The sequence below is a fragment of the Dermacentor silvarum genome, chromosome 1 (genome assembly GCF_013339745.2).
Source record: "Dermacentor silvarum isolate Dsil-2018 chromosome 1, BIME_Dsil_1.4, whole genome shotgun sequence".
NCBI lineage: Eukaryota > Metazoa > Arthropoda > Arachnida > Ixodida > Ixodidae > Dermacentor > Dermacentor silvarum.
This window is the reverse complement of record NC_051154.1, coordinates 146,692,099-146,719,773: the sequence shown is the minus strand read 5'-3', so window position 1 is coordinate 146,719,773 and position 27,675 is coordinate 146,692,099. Positions and strand designations below refer to the sequence as shown.

At 48.7% G+C, this 27,675-nt stretch overlaps 1 protein-coding gene across 9 annotated transcripts in view; it reads left to right on the top strand.

The window, feature by feature from the left end:
* The window catches only part of LOC119436218 (terpene synthase-like), a 58,935-nt gene that overhangs the window by 10,527 nt on the left and 20,733 nt on the right, over positions 1 to 27,675 (top strand). The window contains exons 1-5 of one of the 9 annotated variants that reach the window (XM_049656304.1): positions 22,454 to 22,671; positions 22,886 to 22,970; positions 23,503 to 23,571; positions 26,389 to 26,474; positions 27,277 to 27,440. In XM_049656304.1, coding sequence (XP_049512261.1) covers positions 22,926 to 22,970; positions 23,503 to 23,571; positions 26,389 to 26,474; positions 27,277 to 27,440 — 364 coding nt within the window. In that variant the 5' untranslated portion in view covers positions 22,454 to 22,671; positions 22,886 to 22,925. Of the gene's footprint in view, positions 1 to 22,453; positions 22,752 to 22,782; positions 22,806 to 22,885; positions 22,971 to 23,502; positions 23,572 to 24,285; positions 24,524 to 26,388; positions 26,475 to 27,276; positions 27,441 to 27,675 lie in introns of those variants that run through there. The other 8 variants (XM_049656284.1, XM_049656280.1, XM_049656279.1 and 5 more) reach the window with 8 other exon arrangements.

The window sequence follows — 27,675 nt, the reverse complement described above, 5'->3', positions numbered from 1 at the left end:
CTAGAGTGCAATTAGCGGATGAGTTTTTACTGTGCTGCAAATTACATTTTAAAAATCACCCCATGCATTTTCAATGGGCCCACAAAAGTGCCCCAGGAAAAAAATCCAGACAGTGGAATTAGACTACACTCGACATATACCGTGAGAACGTTGTCGGGATTTAGTGCCTAAAGTGCAAATTGCGAAAAACTAGCCATTGCTCAGTAATCAATTTTTAAAAAATGCTTCCCATAGAGTTACGCCAACCGCATCGCCCCATGGTTGGCTTCGCCGCAGTAATCGATGTCCCAGATTGCTGGACTTGACTGCCATTTTGCAAGATGGAGGAAGACGCCAGTGCTCACTTCTCTATAACAGAGGCGCCGATTCCTGGCTATACATCGGGGCTACAGTGTATATGGAGCCCTGCGCTGCACGCTGTCGAGCTGAGCGCGGAATGCAGCAGACTGAGCGTACCAGATGCCCGAACAGTATTCTAGCGTAGGGCGAACTAGGGCTGTGAAGAGGTCACGAAAAGTGCTTGGAGGCATGCCCACCGTGAACCGATAAAGCCGAGCATGCGCAGCGATTTTGACACAGCGCAGTGGACGAAAGCTTTAAATGACAGTTGGGCGCGTCTATCTCAATACCAAGTAACATATAGTTCGAAACCCGCTGCAGCACACTTTGACCTATTCGCGATGATGATGATTTATTGGCATCCCCATTGAAACGAGTCAGTGATCGACAAATAGTCACGAAGCCTGCTTGAGTTACTCAGGTATGCTATACATGCTTTCATTCTGATATTTTTGTATACATCTATTTAATCTTTTTTTCTCTTCAAAACGTCCTTGTACCTATGCCTGTAACGGATCCGCTCGTATCAATCTCTTCCCTGCTTTTTAGAGCGCAGCTCTTAGGCGCCCGTTCCTGAGCTGAGCGTCGGCGTCCCTCGGCGTAACCAAGCGACGAGCACAGCGAAGGATGAAACCGAACGCGGAGCGCAGCGGGGGATGAAAGATGGCGATAGCGAAGAGCGCGACGAGGAGCCTCCAGTGAAAGCATCAGGCGTAAAGCGGAGAAGGAGAGTATGGCGAAAGGGTAGCGTGCGCAGTAGTGCTCCGATGACGTCATTACTAAGGCATGCGGCGAGCGCTAGGCGAGCGCGTCCACCGATACCATATATAAAAAAAGCGCTGGCGTGTGCTTCGGACCCACTGTGCATTAGGGATGGGCAAAACGGCTCACTTCAGTGAGCGGCTCGGAACGGCTCAGCTCACTGAAATGAACCGGTTCATTTGAACGGCTCACCGGTTCACTTAAACGTGTAACCTGTGTTATGCATATTCTATAGTTATCTGGCTTTGAAAAAAACTATATATGCATAATTTAATAACCGTGTTATTGGTATTTTCTCTATGTTTAGAGAATATTTTTACATATATTAAGAGCGTGAATTTTTAGTTGTAATGAAACTTTTTTTTCTGATATTGGGGATATGCTTATGATACTGTGACAGGCAGAATGCGACGTACTTTTTTCAGAAAAAAAAATATGTAACTTCATCGTCATTACAGAAGCTTGTCTGTTTTTGTGGTACTTTAAAATCAACTTTTGTCAAAATAAAAACACACAATGATTGTACATTATGTTTCAACTTTATTCATTTATTCACATATGTACGTTCACTATAATACGAGGAAGCTGTAATACCATGCAAAATGAATGTAGAAATCATTTCTTGAAGTAATATACAAAAATCATACGAAAGATCCACAAAACTGCCGCACGTACCTTTCGTTTTTTTTTTTCTCTCTTGAGTGCACGCGCGATACTGGCGATCATGCCATCATACGCCAGGACAAAAAAAAAGAAAAAAGAAGAAATGAAGCTCTATTACAACACAAGAGATCATTGACCTCGTTTTAATGACGTGCTAATGATACACGCTCAGAAAATGCACTGAAGTGGATGTCATAGGCGACATTTTCATGACTAGACTAATTAGCACAAATGAAGACCAGGACGTAAACTGTACGTTCACCTGTTGTCTTTAAAGACACGGAAGACCATCTTCGACTTGTTATTGGACCAGCGCACGATGTGCGATCGGTGAGAGTCGTGAGACATCGTTCGAACAGCAGCAGGAAACGAACGGTACCATCCTTTGCCAATTAAGACTTCTTAACTTCTCCCCTCGGTGGCATCGGGTGCCACACCATAGGACGCACAAAAAACCAAAGGGAGTGCTGCTCACACAACACACTGCGAGCGAGTACAGCGCGAGCCTGCCCACACCGGCCACCATTCGTCGGTCAGAAATCGAAACCCAGCAGAAGACCCAGCTCTGACGGAACGGTTCAGCACGGCTCATTCAAGGAGAGCGAACCGGCTTCCTAACTCCGAAAGAAACGCCGCTCACTTACTGAACCACGGCTCAATCACTCTTCAAAAGAACGGCTCAAAAGATCCGGCTTGTTCCTGAGCGCTTTCTAGGAACGGTTCCTCACGCTCACTGAACGAGAGAGAGCCCAGCCGGCTTCCTCTCTCCGAAAGACCGCCGCTCACTCACTGAACCACAGCTCCCTCGCTCTTCAAAAGAGCGGCACGCTCCTGAGCGCTCAGGAGCGGGCCGGATCTCTTGAAGAGCGAGGGAGCCGTGGCGAAAAGAGCGGTGAGCGCTCAGAAGCGAGCCGGATCTTTTGAGCCGCTCTTTTGAAGAGCGAGGGAGCTGTGGTTCAGTAAGTGAGCGGCGGTTCTTTAGTTCTTTAGCCGAAGGCGAGGGGGTGAAGGCGACTCTTGCGAGGAAGGGTGGGAGGGCAGTTGCTTTCTCGTACCGCTAATAGATGGCGCGGAAGTCGCGCCCAGCAGAAGACACGGCTCTGACGGAAGGAACGCATCGGCACGGCTTTCTGAACGCGAGAGAACCGGCTCCCTTTCTCCAAAAGAACCACCGCTCATTTTTACTGAACCCCCTCTCACTCGCTCTTTAAAAAGAGCCGCTCACAAGATCCGGCTCACTCCTGAGCGACCCATCTCTACTGTGCATGCGCTACTTCGCCCATGCCGCTGCCGCTAGAGACTGCGTTCCGCGCGAGACACGCGTTCCCGTGTTCCCGCTTTCTTTCTGAACAATGAGCGATGCGACCAATGGAATTCAAAACACCTGAAGAGCTGCGCTAATTTTCGCCATAGGAACCAACGTAATCGTCGGTTTTTTTTTTTTTAAGCGCCGCTCTTACGCGCCCGTTCCTGCATTGAGCGTCGACGTTGTCCATTGGCATAACCGAGCAAACGTGCACAACGAAGAATGAAAGAGCGAACGCGGAGCGCAGCGGGTGATGAAATATGGCGATAAGGAAGAGAGCGCGAGGAAAGCGGACGAAGAGGGTATGGCGAAAGCGTGAGAAAAAAAGCGTAGTGCAGCGCAAGACGGGCGACGACCACTACGAGATGGAGCCAGAGTAGCGCGCCGTCGTCTCTTCACCGATGACATGCGGCGAGCGCATCCAATGATACCATATATGGAAACAAAGCGCTGCATGAGCGGAGGTTTGTCTGTGGTGGCTGCTGTGAATCGCGCCGACGCGTCAGCCACGCGCTGCATCTCGCGATCTCCCGATGAATGAGGCAGCACGTCACCGTCACCGAACACTCATCTCTCATTGGAGGAAGCCACGTGGCGTTGCATGCTCTTCCACCAATGGAAACACCTTTTGGCGCCTCCCTCGCTTTTCTCACCTCTCTCGCTGCGGACGGCGCCAACGGCAACGTTGCAACGGCGCGAAACTGTGGAACGAGCAAACACAAACGAATGCTTTTAAAACCGGGAGGAAAGTCAATTTGGGCCACTAGGTATATGCGCTTTCTGCTGTCTTGCCAAGCCGATAACATAGCTCAAGTATGTGCCCGAATAGAGTTTAAGAGTGTGCTGAACTGGGCTGGTTGGTGCATTCTTAGAAGGTAATCGAACAGCGCTTCAGAAAGGACGAAGGTGAAGGCGACAGACAGCGCCCGAACAGACAACTTCCTGGTCACTGCCGTCTGGCCTAGTAGACAACTTGGGTCACTGGGTATGTGCCACTGGGTATGTGTCCCCACAGATAACTTCTCTACTGTGTATGTGTGGCCAATCTCCAAGAATGGATGTGTGAAGGTGACACAATTGAGGGGGGGGGGGCGGGCGCCAGCTGCGAGGGCCCCATCCGCGATAGTCACCTCCGCGTCGAGCGTATAGTTGCTTGATAGATAGCCAGTGCAAAGAAGTCAGCCTAGCACTATAGTGCTGATTGCTACAGAGTTTCAACTGCGGTTATGTGATTACATGGTATACTGTGTTGTGGTATCATTTGGCATTGTAGCTGGCAGCGAGATTCTCACATCGTGTGTCTGCTGATGTGCCCATAATGTTTCTTGATTCACAGGTAGCATGCCGATATGAACTGTATTACACAAGAAAGCGATCGTTGACTTTGACAATAATCTTCAATGGTTTGTGCCACAATATTAAAGCGCAGCTCTAAGGCGCCCGTTCCTGCGGTGAGCGTCGGCGTCCTACCTCGTAACCGAGCGAACGAGCACATCGAAAGATGAGAGCGAACGCGGAGCGCAGCGGGGGATGAAAAGAAGTGGTGAGAGCAAAGAGGCGCGAGTAGCGAAGAGGAGGGTGCAGAGGAACCACGAAGCGGAAAGAAGAAAAGCGTAGTGCGGCGACGATGGCTACGAGATGGCGCCAGAGTAGCGCGCGCCGTCTGGGAGGTCTATCGGCGGCAGCGGCTGTGAATCGCGTCACCCGCGCGCTGGCTCTCACGATCTCCAGATTAGCGAGGCAGTCGCGCCACACTTCGCTTCGTTTCCAACGTGCCGCACGAGACAGATTGTCCGCGCCAGGCAGTGTATAGCGAAATGAAAACACGTATACAGCTGCGCTCAAATTTTGCATTAGGGGGTATCGTAATCATCGGTGAATTTTCTTTCTTTTTTTAATCAATTTATATTACTGTCATTGTCAGACCAGTTTTCTTTCAGGCTATCGTTTTCACGACGCACCCAGAACGCTCTAGAGCTGCAATTTCAACGCACAAGTGTTATCAAGAGCCCCGATGAAGCTAAATTGGCACTTTATATACTTTGTACCGAGCAAGTAGAAACAGAGGACGATCCATGTGTTGGGCTGCTAAGCACGAGGTCGTGGGATCAAATCCCGGCCACGGCGGCCGCATTTCAATGGGTTCGAAATACGAAAACACCAGGGACCGCACGTGGTCCGAATTAATCCGGAGTCTGAGTGAGTGAGTGAGTGAAATAACTTTATTGAGGTCCAGAGAAGACGCAGGGGACAGCCCGCGCCACCCGGCTAGTCCCACGTAGGGACCGGTGTTGCGAATGGCGATGGTCCGTGGTGTCCACGAAGGGTTCCATGTATGGTGCCGTGCCAGGTGCCAAGAGGAGGAGATATCCAGGGAGATTAGAAAACTGTTTTATATACACTGTACATGGTATTTTACAAGATGGGCTCCATGATATTGGAGCCGTCTACGTGCTAGCATCTTTGCATGTGGTAGCGTTTACATCTCCGAGCGTTCTACATGGTCGAGCGTCTCTACATGATCAAGCGTGCTCTACATGGTCAAGCGTGCTCTACATGGTCAAGCGTGCTCTACATGGTCAAGCATGCTCTACATGGTCAAGCCTCCAGCTCTCCACAACACTCAAGTCCCCTGTTTTATGCCTTCCGTTTCCCTCTTTCACTCGACGAGGGAATACACTTGAGTTCCTTTAGCCAATGACAGTCTTTGATCAGGAGGCCATATCCCGCACGTGATGTGTCGTCGTTTCCCGCCGGGCTCCGCCTCCAATCTTGCTAGGTCGCCCCCGAACACAGGCAGCGGTTGACACCTTGGGAACCGAACGTTGATGTCGTTCCCCCGGGATTGCCAGACACGGGCCCCTTTCAAGATTCGCCTCTCCATAGCGGTCAGTTCGCGGAACCAGGTAGGGCGGTGGCTGTCTCGAAAGGCAGCAATCGGCGTAGCGTCGTCGTGGTTCGGGCGGCGCTGGTAATTCACGGGACCGCACCAAGGGGCGACGCTGCCGTTTAGCCACGCATGAGGTAACCCGGAGACCAACTGCTAATCCCTCAGTCCCAGGTGACAATTCTCGGCCGCGAGAAAGGGGCGCCAGGTTGGCGCGTCTGAGTCGGCGCCGGCCTCCTGTGTCCCGAAGGACCGCCAGACACAACACCGGCAAGCCGAGCTTGACGGCCCGCGATCGCGGGCACTCTGGACGGCCAGGGTTTGGTCGTTGAGTTCGGGGCTGCCTAAAAGCGCAGCCCACCTATCCTCGCTGAAGGCGGAGCCGGTGACTTCACACTCCCACAACACATGGTTCAATGTTGCCGTTAGTCCACAGGCAGGGCAGTCCGCACTGGGATACCTTTCAGGGTATATAGCGTGAAGAACCGCAAGGTTAGGATACGCACGAGCTTGTAAAAGTCGAAGGGTCACCGCCCGCGCCCGGCATAAGGCAGGGTGCGGGAGGGGGAATACCCGTCTTGACAGATAATAATGTTTCGTGCCTCATAATCAGAGCGTGAAGAACCGCAAGGTTAGGATACGCACGAGCTTGTAAAAGTCGAAGGGTCACCGCCCGCGCCCGGCATAAGGCAGGGTGCGGGAGGGGGAATACCCGTCTTGACAGATAATAATGTTTCGTGCCTCATAATCAGAGCGTGAAGAACCGCAAGGTTAGGATACGCACGAGCTTGTAAAAGTCGAAGGGTCACCGCCCGCGCCCGGCATAAGGCAGGGTGGCGGGAGGGGGAATACCCGTCTTGACAGATAATAATGTTTCGTGCCTCATAATCAGAGCGTGAAGAACCGCAAGGTTAGGATACGCACGAGCTTGTAAAAGTCGAAGGGTCACCGCCCGCGCCCGGCATAAGGCAGGGTGCGGGAGGGGGAATACCCGTCTTGACAGATAATAATGTTTCGTGCCTCATAATCAGAGCGTGAAGAACCGCAAGGTTAGGATACGCACGAGCTTGTAAAAGTCGAAGGGTCACCGCCCGCGCCCGGCATAAGGCAGGGTGCGGGAGGGGGAATACCCGTCTTGACAGATAATAATGTTTCGTGCCTCATAATCAGAGCGTGAAGAACCGCAAGGTTAGGATACGCACGAGCTTGTAAAAGTCGAAGGGTCACCGCCCGCGCCCGGCATAAGGCAGGGTGCGGGAGGGGGAATACCCGTCTTGACAGATAATAATGTTTCGTGCCTCATAATCAGAGCGTGAAGAACCGCAAGGTTAGGATACGCACGAGCTTGTAAAAGTCGAAGGGTCACCGCCCGCGCCCGGCATAAGGCAGGGTGCGGGAGGGGGAATACCCGTCTTGACAGATAATAATGTTTCGTGCCTCATAATCAGAGCGTGAAGAACCGCAAGGTTAGGATACGCACGAGCTTGTAAAAGTCGAAGGGTCACCGCCCGCGCCCGGCATAAGGCAGGGTGCGGGAGGGGGAATACCCGTCTTGACAGATAATAATGTTTCGTGCCTCATAATCAGAGCGTGAAGAACCGCAAGGTTAGGATACGCACGAGCTTGTAAAAGTCGAAGGGTCACCGCCCGCGCCCGGCATAAGGCAGGGTGCGGGAGGGGGAATACCCGTCTTGACAGATAATAATGTTTCGTGCCTCATAATCAGAGCGTGAAGAACCGCAAGGTTAGGATACGCACGAGCTTGTAAAAGTCGAAGGGTCACCGCCCGCGCCCGGCATAAGGCAGGGTGCGGGAGGGGGAATACCCGTCTTGACAGATAATAATGTTTCGTGCCTCATAATCAGAGCGTGAAGAACCGCAAGGTTAGGATACGCACGAGCTTGTAAAAGTCGAAGGGTCACCGCCCGCGCCCGGCATAAGGCAGGGTGCGGGAGGGGGAATACCCGTCTTGACAGATAATAATGTTTCGTGCCTCATAATCAGAGCGTGAAGAACCGCAAGGTTAGGATACGCACGAGCTTGTAAAAGTCGAAGGGTCACCGCCCGCGCCCGGCATAAGGCAGGGTGCGGGAGGGGGAATACCCGTCTTGACAGATAATAATGTTTCGTGCCCCATAATCAGAGCGTGAAGAACCGCAAGGTTAGGATACGCACGAGCTTGTAAAAGTCGAAGGGTCACCGCCCGCGCCCGGCATAAGGCAGGGTGCGGGAGGGGGAATACCCGTCTTGACAGATAATAATGTTTCGTGCCTCATAATCAGAGCGTGAAGAACCGCAAGGTTAGGATACGCACGAGCTTGTAAAAGTCGAAGGGTCACCGCCCGCGCCCGGCATAAGGCAGGGTGCGGGAGGGGGAATACCCGTCTTGACAGATAATAATGTTTCGTGCCTCATAATCAGAGCGTGAAGAACCGCAAGGTTAGGATACGCACGAGCTTGTAAAAGTCGAAGGGTCACCGCCCGCGCCCGGCATAAGGCAGGGTGCGGGAGGGGGAATACCCGTCTTGACAGATAATAATGTTTCGTGCCTCATAATCAGAGCGTGAAGAACCGCAAGGTTAGGATACGCACGAGCTTGTAAAAGTCGAAGGGTCACCGCCCGCGCCCGGCATAAGGCAGGGTGCGGGAGGGGGAATACCCGTCTTGACAGATAATAATGTTTCGTGCCTCATAATCAGAGCGTGAAGAACCGCAAGGTTAGGATACGCACGAGCTTGTAAAAGTCGAAGGGTCACCGCCCGCGCCCGGCATAAGGCAGGGTGCGGGAGGGGGAATACCCGTCTTGACAGATAATAATGTTTCGTGCCCCATAATCAGAGCGTGAAGAACCGCAAGGTTAGGATACGCACGAGCTTGTAAAAGTCGAAGGGTCACCGCCCGCGCCCGGCATAAGGCAGGGTGCGGGAGGGGGAATACCCGTCTTGACAGATAATAATGTTTCGTGCCTCATAATCAGAGCGTGAAGAACCGCAAGGTTAGGATACGCACGAGCTTGTAAAAGTCGAAGGGTCACCGCCCGCGCCCGGCATAAGGCAGGGTGCGGGAGGGGGAATACTCGTCTTGACAGATAATAATGTTTCGTGCCTCATAATCAGAGCGTGAAGAACCGCAAGGTTAGGATACGCACGAGCTTGTAAAAGTCGAAGGGTCACCGCCCGCGCCCGGCATAAGGCAGGGTGCGGGAGGGGGAATACCCGTCTTGACAGATAATAATGTTTCGTGCCTCATAATCAGAGCGTGAAGAACCGCAAGGTTAGGATACGCACGAGCTTGTAAAAGTCGAAGGGTCACCGCCCGCGCCCGGCATAAGGCAGGGTGCGGGAGGGGGAATACTCGTCTTGACAGATAATAATGTTTCGTGCCTCATAATCAGAGCGTGAAGAACCGCAAGGTTAGGATACGCACGAGCTTGTAAAAGTCGAAGGGTCACCGCCCGCGCCCGGCATAAGGCAGGGTGCGGGAGGGGGAATACCCGTCTTGACAGATAATAATGTTTCGTGCCCCATAATCAGAGCGTGAAGAACCGCAAGGTTAGGATACGCACGAGCTTGTAAAAGTCGAAGGGTCACCGCCCGCGCCCGGCATAAGGCAGGGTGCGGGAGGGGGAATACCCGTCTTGACAGATAATAATGTTTCGTGCCTCATAATCAGAGCGTGAAGAACCGCAAGGTTAGGATACGCACGAGCTTGTAAAAGTCGAAGGGTCACCGCCCGCGCCCGGCATAAGGCAGGGTGCGGGAGGGGGAATACCCGTCTTGACAGATAATAATGTTTCGTGCCTCATAATCAGAGCGTGAAGAACCGCAAGGTTAGGATACGCACGAGCTTGTAAAAGTCGAAGGGTCACCGCCCGCGCCCGGCATAAGGCAGGGTGCGGGAGGGGAATACCCGTCTTGACAGATAATAATGTTTCGTGCCTCATAATCAGAGCGTGAAGAACCGCAAGGTTAGGATACGCACGAGCTTGTAAAAGTCGAAGGGTCACCGCCCGCGCCCGGCATAAGGCAGGGTGCGGGAGGGGGAATACTCGTCTTGACAGATAATAATGTTTCGTGCCTCATAATCAGAGCGTGAAGAACCGCAAGGTTAGGATACGCACGAGCTTGTAAAAGTCGAAGGGTCACCGCCCGCGCCCGGCATAAGGCAGGGTGCGGGAGGGGGAATACTCGTCTTGACAGATAATAATGTTTCGTGCCTCATAATCAGAGCGTGAAGAACCGCAAGGTTAGGATACGCACGAGCTTGTAAAAGTCGAAGGGTCACCGCCCGCGCCCGGCATAAGGCAGGGTGCGGGAGGGGGAATACCCGTCTTGACAGATAATAATGTTTCGTGCCTCATAATCAGATCGTGGTTTTGACACGCAAAACGCCATAATTTATTATTATGGACGATCGATAATAAAAAAAATCCTATTGGCATATTTGAATAGTCATCGTAGATGATTTCTGCCATATTTTTATAATGTATTTTACAAATTTATTATTCAGTTTATTTATTTGCACCACGGCGAATCCACTTAAACCTGGAGATAAAGGACTATGGAGTTCAGGATAACAATATTTTACAGCAGATATGAGAACAGGGCTGTGGAACTTAGGAAAACATGTCAAAACTTAGGTGTTACGGCGCTGCCGACCATTTGAAAGAAGACGAAGTTCGCACCAGTGTACAAAGTTGTGCTAGTTTTGTTCGAGTTTGACATTGTAATAAGTTTTCATTCACTTTTTTTAGTTTCAATTTTTGGTTTTGCCGAGGCGTTTCATGCAACGTTGGGCCTTTTGACTTGACCCTGCTTGTGGTGCGGTTTGCCGTCCCGTTTATTCTGCGTTTCTGTTTGCCCAAGATTATTATTTTGACAGTAAGAAACTTCCCTCGTTTAGAGAGTATACTTACAGAAATGGCCAGGACTCCCGCGTGGTGTTTTATTGAGCGCCATCAGCCAAACCTATGAGGAGCGCGCCACTTCATCCCTCATATACTACGCAAGCGAGGCGCTTCCGACAGATGGCGACTCCGTAACTCCTTGTCCCCAATACTGACTCTAGAGGAAAAGCTGAGCGAAAAAAGTGGGAACCCCATAGGCGCCGCCATGTTGCTACGACTCATTTTTGTAACACTAAACATAAAATATTATGCAAAAGGAAGCACTTACACGTAGCACGTAGGCACGGACAACGTTTGAAGTTAATTCCGTATATTTTTCAGAAAGATCGGATGGCTATTTAAAAAATTTTGATGTAAAAGTTGCGGTGTCTAAAAGGCTGCGTTTGCAGGCGCTCGGGATCGCGTTGATTGCGCGCCTCGTCTGAATCGCAACTCGTCGTTCGCACCTGCGCGCCTGCACAGAGTATCAACATGACGGTGCCCTTCCGGTTCCCGACTTCAATATACGGGCGGTATGGGGAGCTTTTCCTCTAGAGTTGGTTATATTAACTCCATGGGTAATAGGAACTGGTCAATAAACCTACACGTGGTACGTGAAGGCATCAAAGCTGCCTGATTCGAGACCCTAGAGCTCTGTGTAATAAACGAGAAGAAAGGAAGCCGAGGGGCCCGATTGGACTGAAACCCCTATATTTATAAAAGTAGCGCCATTCTTAGATCTTGCCGCCACCGCGCTCACCCCGGCGCTTCCTCCTCGCCCTCTCTTAGCCGCCTCCTGTCGCCCCAGCCTCCTCCGCTCCCCCATTGGCCAATCCGTGTCACGTGGAAGTTCGCGTCGCGCTTTTGTATATTTTTTCTTTCCAGCGCGCTCCGACTGCCATTCTCGGGCCTGTGCGACGAAAGTGCTGTACGCACAAACGGATCAAACGTGTTAGGGACAAGAACTTCGTTGTGATGGCATGCTGCTGCGCCTTAAGTTGCCGCAACCGACAAGGCGAGGGCAAAAGGCTTTTTTTTGTTTACCATCCGGCGTGCGCAAACGCTTGCTGCACACTTGATATTCGCGCCGTCTCGCATCGTCGCGTTGCTACTTCCAAAACGGCATTATTAAGACCAGTTACTGACTGACGAAGCAAAATCGCGGCTCAAAAACGTCTCCGCAGGGCGCGATCGAAGTTTTCCTCGGATTTCCTGTGGTAGCGCGTTAGCTGTCGTCTGCCACGGCAGGCCCGACGCAGGCGGCGCCACTGTCGATATCGCGCCTCGATCGCGCTGGTCGCGCCGAGCGCGATAGTGGAACGGAGGAGGAGGGAAGTGGATGGCGCTACTTTTATCAATATAGGGGTTTTAGATTGGACGGGAAAACGGCGCCCGGCCACGCTAGCGGCAAAAACACGCGGCAAAACCACGCGGCAACGCGTCATGCCGCGCGCGGCAAAAGCGGCACGAATCGAGGGTTTTGCGGCATGCCGCGCGAAATGGGTTCGAGACCCATTTCTGCGGCAAATGCAGCGTGCCGCGAGATGAAGAACCAATCAAGAGCGACGAGGGTGACGTCACGGAGATATCACAACCGGACCGCCGCCGGTCCGCGCCGGGTTTTCAATCGACGATCGTCGTCTCTCGCATGAAACAACGAGCGCTCGCGGTGTTGCTCGCGCGTTCGGAGAGCACAGCACGGGAGATCCTATCGCGCTGCCGCGCGGCGAGACGCGCTTGCCACCGTGGCCTCGCGGCAAGGCGGTGACGCGCGGCAACATGCCGCCCGCGGCATGACGCGCGCGTTTTTTGCCGCTTGCGTGGCTGTACCTTAATACGAAGACGTGGCCTCGTATCCCACCTGCAGCAGCGAGTTGTTTTAAGTGCGAATGCACTTCTTAAGGCCGTTTCACATGGCGCGATTGGGGCGAAAAAAAAATCGTTCTGTCGCGCACGTCGCAGAGCGATTTTCGCTGGCAGCTTTCACATGCGTCTCCCTCCTCACAAAGTATCCATGCCTGCATCGTTAAATAAAAACAACATAGAAACTAGTCAAATATTACAATTTCATATTATTTTTTTGAAAATAGAATAGTACACAATTTTTCAGCCTTTAAACGCGTTGAGACTGCGATCGCTTAGTCCGCAGTTGCGGCTAGTGAAAATGCTGCACAAACCGCATAAGCGTGCGGCGTGGTGGGGTGGTTTTGTTTTGTACACTCTAGTTGTGTTGTTACGGTACGATGGAAGCCACAACTCTTCTCCTGCAGGAGTATTTGCCTCTCCAAAAGAAGAAGCTACTATTAAGTGTGCAAGTGCCTGGCACAATTTGTAGCAATGAAGACGTTGACGACGGCGACGATCGTGAGGGTACGTGCCGTATGTTGAATCGGTGCATGCATGCTATCCCGACCTGGATAGCATGCAGCTTCTCCTTTTAAATGCGAGTGCGAGCTGGAGAAAGAAATTGCTGATGAAGCTCCTGAGCCACAGGCGCTGGTGGGTACGCTCTGTTAAAACATCATTGAAACTGGTGCGCGACATTGCTCCGCTGAGCTTCCAACACGCGGTAAAACAAAAAAAGTGCCTATTTCGACGGCGCTTGCTGTTACGTCACGTTGCTCCACCCACATCGCGCCGATCGCTGCGACTCAGCGACGGAAATTCCAACATGTTGGAATCCCGTCGCGGAGAGCCTGCGACGTCGCGGCGGTCGCTGAGCGACGGAATTCGCTGTGTCGCTGTGTGAAAATCGCGCCATGTGAAACGGCCTTGAAGGTGGATTCACACGACCGGACGGAGGAGGAATTTTCGCAGCGGATGGCGTATCACGTGACGCGCGCGTCATCAAAACGTGCCACCCTCGCTTAGTCCGGGCTCCTCCGCTCGCTGTCCGGATTGAAAATGCTCGCCGGTATTTCCATCCGTCCGTTTGGCGGTCGTCTGACCTCAATTTAGCGTAGTCAGCGTCAAATCTGATAACATCGGACGCATTGGCGTGGCTACGATGGCGTGTTATCGGCTTGGAGCCACGTGTGATTTCGTTGTGCAGCAGTGACCGCGTGTCTTTTGTTGTGATGCAGCGGGAAAGGCGAGTCGTGGTTGCGCGCGCACTTCTTTTTACTCAAATCGCGCAGCCTGCGTGAGTTCAATATGAGTGAGGTGCACAAAAAAAAACGCTAAGTGACGAGGCAACCGTCACTCTTTTGGTTCTTGTTGAGGGATTCATAGCACTATGGCATATAGGGCTCGCCGAGTATGCAAACGCGCAGCTGCTAATAAACGTTGGAGTCGAGAGTAAGCACGCGGATTCCGCAAAAGGCGGTCCGGCTGTGCGAATGCGACCTAACTCGGCTGCGCCGGATTCAAGTGCTGACGTCACTGTTTGTCCGCGGAGCAGGCGGGATTTTGCCCTCGCGTGTGTATCCACCTTTAAGCGACCCCGAAAACTCCGCCGGCATCCGCGCTCCTCCTCCTCTCCCCTAGCAACGGCGCGAGGAGCGGAGAGGGGCGTCTGTAGCAACGGCGCAGCGACGTCACGCCCCACGTGACTGCGCGCGCTCCGCCCTCCGCTCCGTGGCTGCGCGCGCCCCGCGCCGGCTCCGCACCGCTCTCCGCGCCGTGACGTCACGGCGCGTTGTGCAGCTGGCGCCTCCGCGCCGTGGCTGCGCGCGCCGCGCCGGCTCCTCGCACCCTCTCCGCGCCGTGACGTCACGGCGCCATGCAGCCATGTGCCTCTCCCCCCGTTAGGTTTGCACTCACCCTCGGCCGCCGCCTCTCCCCTCGCGCTGACAGCTCCCTCCTCGCCCGGTAACAGCCCCTCGTGTGCGTACTCTCCCCACCGCTCACCCCCTCTCCTACCGCCTGGCGTGTTTCGCTCCGCCGTCACGTGTTGTGTGTGTGGCGCCGGCGCGTCAGTCGTGCTCTCTCGCTGCCGTCTCCTTCGCTCGGCTCTGCAGTTTAAAGCCCCTATATTTATAAAAGTAGCGCCATTCTTAGATCTTGCCGCCACCGCGCTCACCCCGGCGCTTCCTCCTCGCCCTCTCTTAGCCGCCTCCTGTCGCCCCAGCCTCCTCCGCTCCCCCATTGGCCAATCCGTGTCACGTGGAAGTTCGCGTCGCCGCTTTTGTATATTTTTTTCTTTCCAGCGCGCTCCGACTGCCATTCTCGGGCCTGTGCGACGAAAGTGCTGTACGCACAAACGGATCAAACGTGTTAGGGACAAGAACTTCGTTGTGATGGCATGCTGCTGCACCTTAAGTTGCCGCAACCGACAAGGCGAGGGCAAAAGGCTTTTTTTGTTTACCATCCGGCGTGCGCAAACGCTTGCTCCACACTTGATATTTGCGCTGTCTCGCATCGTCGCGTTGCTACTTCCAAAACGGCATTATTAGACAGTTTTAGTTTAGCGTTAGCGTAATAGCGGGGTTACGGGAAATAGCGTTACCGTTCCGCAAACGAACTTTGCAGAAAGAGAGTTTTAGTATAGCGTGATAGCGTAGTTTACGTGCGGGACGCTATTCCATTACGCTTTGAATTACGCATACACAGGGCACCTAATTCTATGTGTGTGTGCGTCCGGAAAGTGCGATAGGCAGCGCAATGGAAGCCAGGAGCGCGTTGTATTTTTACTTCACATGTCCGTCGATCTGCAACGAAACAGACAAGCAGTACAAGCTGTCTACCATAGCCTCCGAAATCCTCCCATCTCAGAGGCCATATGCCGTCGTCGCGCCTATCTCCCGACTTTAGCGACAGATGGCGCTCGCATCTCAGAAAAAATTTCTCTCGTTAGGCTTAGGCGCGTTCGAAACGAGAAGCGATCTCGAAAATTCCTCAAGATTAGCCATAACACTCTCTCGGCGAAGCGGCATGCGACTAAGCAAAAGCCGTTTACGCAGTCATTTGCTACGAACAAAGTGAATTCTACAAAAACAACGCCAAATTCAGTTCGAAGCGGGCGACCGGGACCGCCGCCATGTTTTACGTACACTACGTACACCACGCTAACACGGTAACGTTAACTCTGAGAAATAGCGTGCGCACGGTAAACGGTATAGGTCGGTTAGCGTTCTGCGCATGCGCACTTCGATCCCGCTATTCCGGTACGCCCGCTATTCCGGTAACCACGCTAAACTAAAACTGTCTATTAAGACCAGTTACTGACTGACGAAGCAAAATCGCGCCTCAAGAACGTCTCCGCAGGGCGCGATCAAAGTTTTCCTCGGATTTCCTCGGGTAGCGCGTTAGCTGTCGTCTGCCACGGCAGGCCCGACGCAGGCGGCGCCACTGTCGATATCGCGCCTCGATCGCGCTGGTCGCGCCGAGCGCGATAGTGGAACGGAGGAGGAGGGAAGTGGATGGCGCTACTTTTATAAATATAGGGGCTTTACTGCAGTTTAGTCGCGCGCGCCCCCTCATAGCATCACCCCGTGCTTCGCACTTCCTCATACTCCCCTTCGGGGAAATGCGGGTTTTTTTTTTTCACCCACTTCATGTTCATTTATTATCATTTCTTACTTCAATGAAGAACTACAGTTAATTTCCCCTATGCTGTCCTTCGTGTCATTTTTTGTTGGCTGCTTATGATTTGACTATATATATATATATATATATATATATATATATATATATATATATATATATATATATATATATATATACCGACCTTTTTCAAGGGTGGACCGACCCTTGAAAAAGGTCGGTCCACCGACCGAAACTGTTGGGTAAATAATAAACCTACGATAACCGCAAAGTTGTGCTTCTGATTTTCCTATATATATATATATATATATATATATATATATATATATATATATATATATATATATATATATATATATATATAATTAAAAGAAGTGCAGGCGCACGTAGAAAATAAACATTTAAATTCGACGTTTCGGCCGGGGTCCGGCCTTCATCAAGAGTGCAAGCACACAGAGCCCAATTGATACATTTTGTCTCTCCTGGCAGCTGCGGCCCCACGCATACACTTTGTTCACATGTGACCCCTCTCCCCTACATTCCATTGGCTTCGTCTTTCCTTCCTTGTGGACACGACTGAATGTGTTCACGGTGTGGGTTATTCACAAATTACCTATCTGTTTCTTTTTTTTTTCTCCATCATGCCACTGTATGTGCGTCGAAAGTTTGTAGTCACGTTGGTTTATCTCCATCTTTTCCTCCGTTGAGTTTGATATGAGTGAATGTACATGTTGGTGTGCATGACGTCACTAAATGTACACGTGCTTGTGGTCATAGGCTAGGTACCCATTTTTTTTTTTATTTTTTCTTAGAGAGAAAATGTATAATTTGAGCTCTGTGTGCTTGCAATCGCACTCTTGACGAAGGCTGTACCCGGCCGAAACGTTGAAATTAAATGCTTTTGCTTTTGTACATGCGCCTGCACATTTAACTTGAAGTCAAGAGTCGGACGAAAACCGGTCTGGTCGGGAATATGCATGACAACAATTGAAACGGACACCGACCGCGAAAGTTTAAAAATATATTCTTTTATCTTATTAAACACCGGATCCGTAGAAATATATATATATATATATATATATATATATATATATATATATATATATATATATATATATATATATATATTCGGGCGGATTTGTCGCAAGGCGCATGGGTAATAACAGAAAATCAAATAAAGACTTCCAACTATGGATTGTGAAGGAACTGCAGCCATGCCTCAGCAAACTTATTGTCCGTCCTCCAACGGGTAGTTTTCAGATGCGCCCCAGAACGCTCTAGAGTCACAATTTCAACGCACAGGGGTGTATATACAACATTGTGCACATATGTAGGGTGCTTGAAGGGTGTAGTACTGGGTGTAAAAATAAAACATATCGAGTTAACACCCTCCTGGGGGTTGCTGTGTATGTACAAAACCACGTCCCGCGGCAAAAGCTCGCGCTCGGATGACTTATGACCATCGGCCGTCGCCACTGAGAGAAGCTGCGTATGCGGCTCGCGTCTGGAGCCCTTGGTATCCATTGACCGGTCGTAATTACTCTATTACTTCCGCTTTATCTCAACTACAATGTACTAGTCTCAACTAGAACATCGGCTACTCCCTTTTGCTCTCTAATCCGCACCGCTGTCTTCTTGCCTCTTAACGGTATACCACAGTCCCTTATGGTTATACGTAGGAAGTTGGAGTTTTCTGTTTTTGCCGACAAATGCCGAAAACTGCCTGCCGATGAATTCGGTTTAAACCGTAAGGTGCCGAATTTATGAAGTCGTCACGACTCGTCACACTGGGTCCGCACAACATGACCGCACCCTCCCAAGTGGGTTGGGTGCTCGTACAAAAACTAGCGCGCGTGTGGGGGGTTGAGAGTATGGTTTATGGAGGAGAAGAAATTCTTTTTGGCAGTCTGGCCTGTGGGGTGCTTCGATGTAACCGCCGTATCGAGGCATATCCTACTCGCCCGAACCTCGCCAACCGCGTCATGCCAAAGGTGCTTGAAGAAGCTTTGTGCTTACTGATTCCTCCCCGCTCTTCCTGCGTACAGCCCCTCCATCCACGCGCCACCGCCGCTGTATATGGAGGGGATTTATTCCTGCGTATCCTCGTCGCGTCCGACTGTGGAAAAAGAGAAGAGTAACGGGGTAAAATGTGATTCCTTAGAAGCAGGAGCCGTCATCAGGGCCTACCAACTTATGGAACAATAAATTATTTGAATTATTAATTAATTAATTCGCCTAGCTGCTTGTATGACAATAAAGCTTTCTCGTTTTTTCCTCCCCATATGCTCCCCAAACTGCTCACACTTATAAATAAGTGTGAGAAGTTTTTCAAAGGGCCAAAAACGCCGAAAAGGTGGTACTGTAAAAAAAATGCCGATAATTGCCGAATTTCCCCAGGAAAATAAATGCCGAGAAATGCCTGCCAAGTTATTAAAATATAGATGCCGAGAAATCTAATCCCTAGTTATACGCCTATCATTTTTCATTTCATCGTTCGTTGCGTGGTCCTTGGCTTCTTCTCGAGCTTCTTTTAATCCACGTGTCATTTAATTTTAAGCCCTGTGATTCAAGAAACCACAACTGACAGATGTACGTCTTCTGTAATTTGCGACAAATCTACCGCCAATGCATTTCTGAAGGCTAAGCAGGAGGTCGCGGGATCAAATCCCGGCCGTGCATGCGGCCGCATTTCGTTGGGGGCGAAATGCAAAAACGCCCGTGTCCCGTGCTTCGGGGGCACGTTAAAAATCCCCTGGTGGTCAAAATTATTAGGAGTCCAAAATTGATCCAAAATTAATCCCCCACTATGGCATGCCTCATAGTCAAATCGTGGTTTTGGCACGTAAAACCTCAGAATTCAATTCAGTGCAATTGTATTTCTAAAGATATATCTTATGCAGAGTTCCATGAAATTAGGTTTTTAGAAGAACGACAGCAGCCCGAGGGGAATTTAATGACCACCGGCTGGTGGTTAATGCAGCATCATGCTGTCAGCTCCGGCAGTTTGGAGATGCGGGCTAATCTGAGTTCAATAAGGAGCGACGCGGGCGCTTTTTTAGAAATCGCAGGCTCGCAAGCTTAAAAATGGCTTTAAAATGGAAGGCCGGGACACAATTACTAATTTTGCTTTCTGAAACAAGTCGGCAAACATACATGATTCGCCTTATGCAGTAAATTAGCGACATGCATCTTAAAACCGTATAAAGCGCAAAACTTCATTTAAGACTTGAAAAATTCAAATGACATTATAGGAATATTAAGTACAGCCACAGTAGAAAATGAGTATGTTCACTGGAATAATTTCCTGACAGAAGTACCATTTCCCACGACTGTAGGCTGAACAATCTTAGAACAAAACAACTGCAAGCAAAAAGTAACTGCTGCAGTTTTAGTATACCTCTCACAGACCGTTATTTATCATTTTATACACACACACACACACACACACACACACACACACACACACACACACACACACACACACACACACACACACACACACACACACACACACACACACACACACACACACACACACACACACACACACACACACACACACACACACACACAACAGGTGTTTCAGCGAACACTTTCAAAATGTTTTAGACGTTGCCAGTGGCAGATAGCACAATTCTAGTTCATGAGCTGGTCTACTCGAAGAGGCGGACATTACTTGCACGAAAATTGAAATGCATAATTGACTTATTAACAAAAATTCACTAATTAAGTTTTCAACTAATTCACTTACGGCCCATATTGTAATTTACAAATTCTTGCCGCGAAATTCGCAAGGCGGATCCACTTGGAACGAATTCTCAGGATGACACCAGTTTCGAGATATTAATTCCCGAACTCTTTACGGTTTCTTTTTTCTCACCCTCCTCCATTGTTCAAAGGGAAATAAAGCTTCATTCATTCAACTTTTCGGAGAAATGCAGTGTTCGCTGAGACACTCTGCATATATCCCGCGCCTACACAACAGCTTGCACGCAGATGATATAACGCTATGGGTGACGAGGGCGGCGATAGCGACATCAAGGGGACCCTGCAGGAAGCAATAAATACAGTCACGACATACGTAGAGCCGCGAGGACTGTCTTTTTCTCCGGAGAAATCTGAGCTCCTACTGATCAAACCAAAATACCAAAGAAAATCGCAAGCCTCTAACCAACAAAGAATTGCCTTGGAAATCAAAGGTATACCCGTCGTCCCGTACCCGGTCTCATGCCTAAGGGTACTGGGATTGCACATACAAAATGACCCAAAAAATATTAAAAAAAAAAAAACGCTACAACAATCCAACGCTTAAAGACACACACGGCACAGGTGTGCCGGCTTATTTCGAGAATTGCTACCGGACACACGGGCATGAAAGAGAGCAATATCATTCGACTGGTACACGCCATTATCATTTCCCTTATAGCGTATGTAGTGCGTCATTCTTAAATTTCGCGCATGCCGAGAAACACATGATTGACGTAATGAATAAGGAAGGCATTCAAACAAGCATTACACCTTCCTCCAAGCACAGCAAGCAAAAGCTATCAGGCCTAGGATTACACTATACACTGGACGAAATTATAGAAGCACAGAGAAAATCACACTATGAACACCTAACACACATATGAAGACAGGACGGACAATACTAAACAAGTTGGCAATACAATACCAGACGCGAATTTAAGAAAACAGCTATATACCAGCGGACATCAGGAACATCATCAGGCCATGCAGGGGTAATTGGGAACAACGCTACGCACAACGCTGCCCGAGCAAGTATCAACCGGGAGAGTCGCTTGCGTCTAAATAGCCTATAAAGACCCTATGGATACCCTATAAATACTCTATAAATACCAAGCAACTACATGGATACTTCTACAAACAAGCACCTTCCCTACACCGCTACTCATGCACCGAATACACCCAGAAGCGTACTCATCACACTGTAAAACATGCAATCCACCACGTGTATCCATCACGGGATCCTTTCACGCTCGGAAAAACACTTTTATGTAGCACGCATTGAGCAACAGAAAGCTCCATCCATATATGGGCATGCCCATCAGCTCCAAACAATGTCAGACATAGTAAAAACCACAATGCTAAAATAAAAACTCCTGATCAGTGAGAGGCTATACTGCTCAGCGAATGCCCAGAAGTACAGTGTTCTAGTACACTGTACCCGGAAGACCAGCTCTGGGCTGTCCGGCTGGCGGAGGACGCCGCTACGGTAGGCCTGGCCTGCGTCTGACGGAGAGGGAAGCTCTACGGGACTAGCCTCCCGGTCTCTCCGTTCCCCTTTCGAGCCCAGCAGGGACTCTTCAATAAAGATGTTTTATCTCTCTCTGTATACATATACAGGGTGTCCCAACTATCATGCACCAAGATTTAAAAATATGCAAATGCCACGTAGCTGACAGCTAGAACCACGGTAATGTTGGTTGCTGTCGCTTGGAGATACTCAGATTATATTTTGCATTTCGCCTAATTAAATAATTAGTCTTAATTAATCAATTTCTCAAATATTATAATTAGATGAAAGGTGTCAACGAGAAAATTGTAGAGCAACACGAAAAACTCCCGATACAGCTTTCTGTTGCTCAATGCGTGCTACATAAAAGTGTTTTTCCGAGCGTGAAAGAAGCCCGCGAATACTCGCAAAGTGCCTCGAGCGGCCAGTCGCGCAGCAATATTGCGTGTATTCGCGGGCTCGAAAGAAATACCATAACAGCAGTGCGACAGCGCACTCCGTTTTATGCTACGACGACTAACTCCGGCGGCGCGGGCTTTTTTTGCCCCGAGCAAGATGGCGGCGACCGGCTTCACTTTTGGTGAGCCACCATGGCCACCTCCACTCCAGAAGTTTAGTGTATGACCTCCTTGAATGAGACACTCGTATCGAAAGTGCCCCGTGCGACACCGGTATTAAAGAAAGTATGTATACGAAAAATAGATTGGCGATTATCGTTCGGGGACGATAAGCCCCGAAAGGTAACATTCTTTTAGCTTGTAGGGCCGGTTTTGCGCCACACGCCCAAAACAGTGTTAACCGTTTTTCGTTTCAGCGAAGATGATGATAGCGCCCCATCGCGTTTTTGTGACATTACTAGTACACTGTAGTGACATCATCGCTCCTTGCTGCACTACCCTCCTCTAGACCTCCTTTCTCCAGCGGTTCCAGCGGAGTCGAGCGGCCGCCGCAACTTTTCCGCTGGCGTTCATGTAGTCACGAATCAATGAACCTGGACCAGCTGCGGCAAAAGTCTGTTCACTTTGCTAGAATGTACTAACGTTGCTTGTAACATCCAAGCTTTAGGAAGTCCTGCGGTATTGGAGCTTTAGGTGCGCCTGATCCTTCGTCAAATTCAATGTATGAGATCAACGTGTGTCGTGATTCACCATGTGCTTGGCCCATCATGCGAGTAGGAAACGTTATGATACGTAATGGAGCAGTGTTTTCTGTAGTATTGTGCTTTGTACGTGTGCAGTGCGTTTTTTTTTTTTTTTTTAAGTGTTCGTATTCACGCAGTGCTCTCTTTTTCCTCCATCGGAGTAGTTGCGGGAGGAATTTACTATACATCTACGTCTGACGCACCATGGACAAGAACGAGCAATCTATGAATAGCGAGGAAATGGAAAGAGTGAGTGCTATCTTGTATTAAATAAACTTTGTTCTTATTTAAAGCGGGGGTAATTCGTCGCTGTAAACTACGGTACCGGCTTCGTGGTGCCCCTGTGTTGATGACCCTGCAGCTTCACTTTTGTATAACATTGGCTGCGCGTGTTGGGCTTTAATTACACACTGGTAATCGCTGACATTGTTTCTGCTTTCGCTGTTAGCTCTGACCCTTGAGGAGGTGTGTTGTCGGTAGCACGCCTTTATCGCATAGGGCGATTCGTAGATGACGCCCATATTACCTTCCTGTTTTCGTCATGCTTTCTGTAATGTCTGTTAATGTAAACAGTTAAATATCATTATTAGTCTGCAGCACAAACTGCATGAACTTGAGAAGGCCGGATTTGTATTATTCGGTTCTCTGGAATCAAGTGACATAAGCGCTTTGGTTGTCATTTTGTTTAATGATGCTGTCGTATATCTGGATTTCACGCTTGCAGTTGCTAAGGAAGTCTTCTTGCTCATGGCTAATGCTTGTCTACTGTAAATTATTTCAGGCGATACTTCAACCTTATTATTACATTGTCAGAATTCCTGGAAAGCAAATAAGAACCAAACTGGCAGAGGTAAGAGTTTGCAAAGTTTACTTGCTTATGTTTTTGTATCAGTACTGTAAATGTTGACAGGTTCCTATAGAACTAGTTAACTTTCATGGTGCAGTTTTAAAATATCCAAAATTCGTAGAGGCATTTCGAACGACACCATTATTTTGTCATTGTAAATAAAATGTGTATCAGTACCTTAGTTAAGCATCATATGTCATTAATATGTGTAAAAATGTAAGCACCTTGTATGTTGTTTGCTTGTGGTGTACACCTAGTAAAATTTTTGTTAAATGATTGTTTACAAAGAAGTATGTCGTATTAATGCTGCTTCATTTCAATGAGGTGGTGAAACTTTTATAATGTGTTATACATTCTCTCTCTGAAAATGTAAAGAATTCATTTGCAAAGGGGCAAATGCTGTAAAGGATTAAGTTGTGAATTGGTGAGATTTTGTGTTGTCTGTTATTTATTATGATGGTTGCATGTTGATTGGGTGGTATTTTTCATAACTTGTTTGTTTTATGTTTGCTAGTGGCACCACTTTGTGATACTAACCTGGTAGCGCATAGTCATAGAATTTATCACTAGAAAAGTAGTGCTTGTTTAAATTCAATTGCCGTGTTGATTCTGGACTCAGGTGAATGCATATCACGGTACATATTGTCTAACACCACTCTTACTGACAGTGCTTTGCTTGTTTGCACACAAAACCAATAATTAAACATTGGCTTTCAGTAAGGCCTGATCAGAGATGGATCCAGATTTTCTCCAAGGAAAGGTCTCCACTTTTGAAGTGTGCCAGACGAGTTGGTTTGGTTTATGGTCAACAAACTATGTGAGGAAAATTTTTAGGAGGTCAGGATACCAGGTTGGGACTACCGGGTCTGCACTAGTCAGCATCCTGAACTGTGGAGACTCAAGATTCCCACACCCCAACTTTTCCTCGCATCCATATAGTGCCCTCATAACGTAGGTGAGTTATTGATTTCTGCTAAAGAACCAGGCAAGTGCTGTCACTTAAAGTGGTATTAGACAGAATAGGCCATAGAATTCCATTTGCAGCCTGCTGCGGTAGCTCAGTGGCTATAGCGTGCTGCTGAGCACGAGGTCGCGGTTTCGATTCTGGCCATGGCTGCCGCATTCCACTGGCGGAATACGAAAGTGGTGTGCATTGGGTCTGTGCCAATGAACCCTAGGTGGTCGAAATTCATGTGGAGTCCCCCACTATGGCATGTCTCATAATCAGATCGTGCTTTTGACAGGTAAAACCCCACAATTTAATTTCTAAGTCCATTTGCACAGAAAATTTGAGTATGAATGGATAGGGGTGGAAACTTTGGTAAGTTAGCTTTGTTTCATGTCTTTGCACATGAAGAATAGGATAAGAGAGAAGAAATACAGGACATGACCTTGTTCCTTCTCTCTCTCTATCCCCCCCGGGGTATCGCTGTCCACTTTCAATTTTTAAATTCCACTCATTTCTTGCTTTTAACTTTCACCACAGTCTGTGCTGCAAAGACAGACCAGACTGTGCCAGGTTGTCCAGTGGAGCATGAACTTGTCTTCTCTGATGCCTCATTCTTCCCTTCATTTTTTGCACACATAGACATGAAGGACAGAGTGATTTTAACAGATAAGTATTCACGCAGTGTCTGCAAAACTATTTACATCCGAAGTTTGTGCAGCACTTTTTGCATTTTAGATAATGAGCACTACATAATTTTAAGAAAAGTGATTACAAATGTCATGTGCTCATGTCTCCCTGCCTATTACAAACTGAGCGGTCCTCGTGAAATTGAATCTGAGTCACAAATTTTAGGCACTTGTTTCAGATGGCTGGAGCAGTTAAGTTTGCTCAAACATGCTTCTTTATTGCTCACCTTTTAACAGATGGCAGTGGCATGCTGTATTTTGCTTTAGTTCTCAAGAGATCATAGGTTAATGGTTATTAATAGGCAAATTTAATAGCACCATGGCATGTCAGAAATGTTAAAATCGGCTTGTGATCCTTGGGTATTGCAGTTCTGAAAAGGCTAACTTGGAAAGGTGGTGTGTGGAAAATTGAGTCATTAGTCCCTAAAGGCAGCATTTGTGTCAGCTTTTCTGGTGCGTTTGTTGCATTTTTTTGCAAGCCAGTTTATTCTTCGAAGCTGTACAGTTTATTGACGTGCTATCCATGTACCATGGTAGCTCGGCGGGCCATATTTTGTTATGGAAGAAATCCACATGTCACAAGGGCATGTGCACATTGTGCTATATAGCAGCTCTGGAATGCTCAAGCTATTCTGGAACTCCCCGTTGTGTTTTCTCCAAGCGTGTAGTTAGCGTATTAAAAAATTCTAATAAACTTTGGTGTATGCTTCTGTGAAGTGGGCTTGGTGTTCCAAGTACAGAGCTTTAATCCAATTAGCACATATAATACCAAGTTGTAACCTCCAGAGAAGGTGTGATGTGTACTTATAATCCAGTCTTTATTTCTTTTAAGTTTTGTGCTCTTTTATATGCATAATATTTGTCAAAGTTATTGTTGATACATTGCAGAAAGCTAGTCAATCTTATTTGTGCTCACTGATACGACTGTGTAAGTATAAATGTGAATCGTGACTCCATGTGTGAACACTTGTGTGAATGGCCTGTAATTTTAATGCAGACTATTTTTAGGAGGCTAACATTGAAGCCATCATACTGTTTTTTGTGTGATTGCTGTATTGAAAATATTCTTGTAACATGTTTTTCACCCAAGTTGTGAGCACAAGTTCTCAGTGCTGAAGCCCTGCTTGCTAGCAGATTTGAAGTTGGCTCCATTTTTAATTTGTCATTTCTGCTTCTCATTTCCAGGCCTTCAATTATTGGCTGAAAATATCCCCTGAAAAATGTCAAGCTGTAACAGAGATTGTTCAAATGCTCCACAATTCTAGTCTTCTGTAAGTATCATAGCCAAACTTTGTTTGCATGAGTGTTCTTGGTTGTAGCTTGGCAACGTATGAACATACTGCCAACCATCTCTTTGCCTGTAATATTACTTTGCGTCAGTGCAGTCATGGCTCACGGCAATCAACACTCTTGTTATCATGCACAAGCAATACTGCATATGATGCATCATTCCTGTGCATAGCTTCCTGCCTGCATGATTTAATAAACAGGTTATTGGTTTAGGTGTTGTCAGGTCAGGTTAGTACATGCAATTCACTGCTTTTTTCCTTAAGTATGAAAAAGTTAGTGACGTTTCACTTCGTGAACGCGGGTTACGTGCAAACGTCTGGATGCCGCGAACATGCACAGCGAGCACCGTGGTGTCGAAACACAAACAGAAAGAGTGCGAACACTGTCGCAGATGCTACATTGATATTGACGGTGCAACGGCTGGTGTGCCACAGGGAAAGCGGATTATGCTACACATGTAAAGAAGTGATGCCACGAACATGCACAGCGAAGCACCATGGCGTCGAGGCACAAACGGAAAGGGTACGAACGCGGCGATTCTCTTCTCCACCTTCAGGTGCCTTCCTCCTCCGGCGCTCGCTTCCCTTGTGGCAACAAACATAATTTTGCTGATTTGAAAGACGGGGCATCTAGGCTTGCACGTAAAAAGTTGTGTAGTCACATATTGGTAAGTGCAGGCACTAGATTTCTTGTGCTGGGCTGTTACTCGGTTGCTTATTCATGTCTAATTTATTGAGCTTCAGCTGTGACTTCACAACCCTTTTTCTTTCCCGATTTCCATAGGATTGACGACATTGAGGATAACTCCTTGCTTCGAAGAGGTGTGCCTGTTGCACATCACATCTTTGGAGTGGCCAGCACCATAAACTCTGCTAACTATGTTTACTTCCTCAGCCTTGAGAAGTGTCTACAGCTAGGTGATCCTCGGGCCACCACTGTTTTCACTGGTGAGCCTGCCTACATTCTCTGCTGGCACAGATAATGGCCTGATGTGGCTCTGATTTCTGAGCACAGGGGTGATCGAGTAAGAGCAGCTAATGGTGATTAGTTTTTAGTTGTTCATCATGGTCATTGACTCTAGTTTGTGCAGAGCAGATAGTTCAGTCTGTGAATGTTGCGCAGTGCTAAGAATTGAAATTTCAAGTCCCAGTAAGTTTGTCCAAACGAATCATTAAAGCAAGC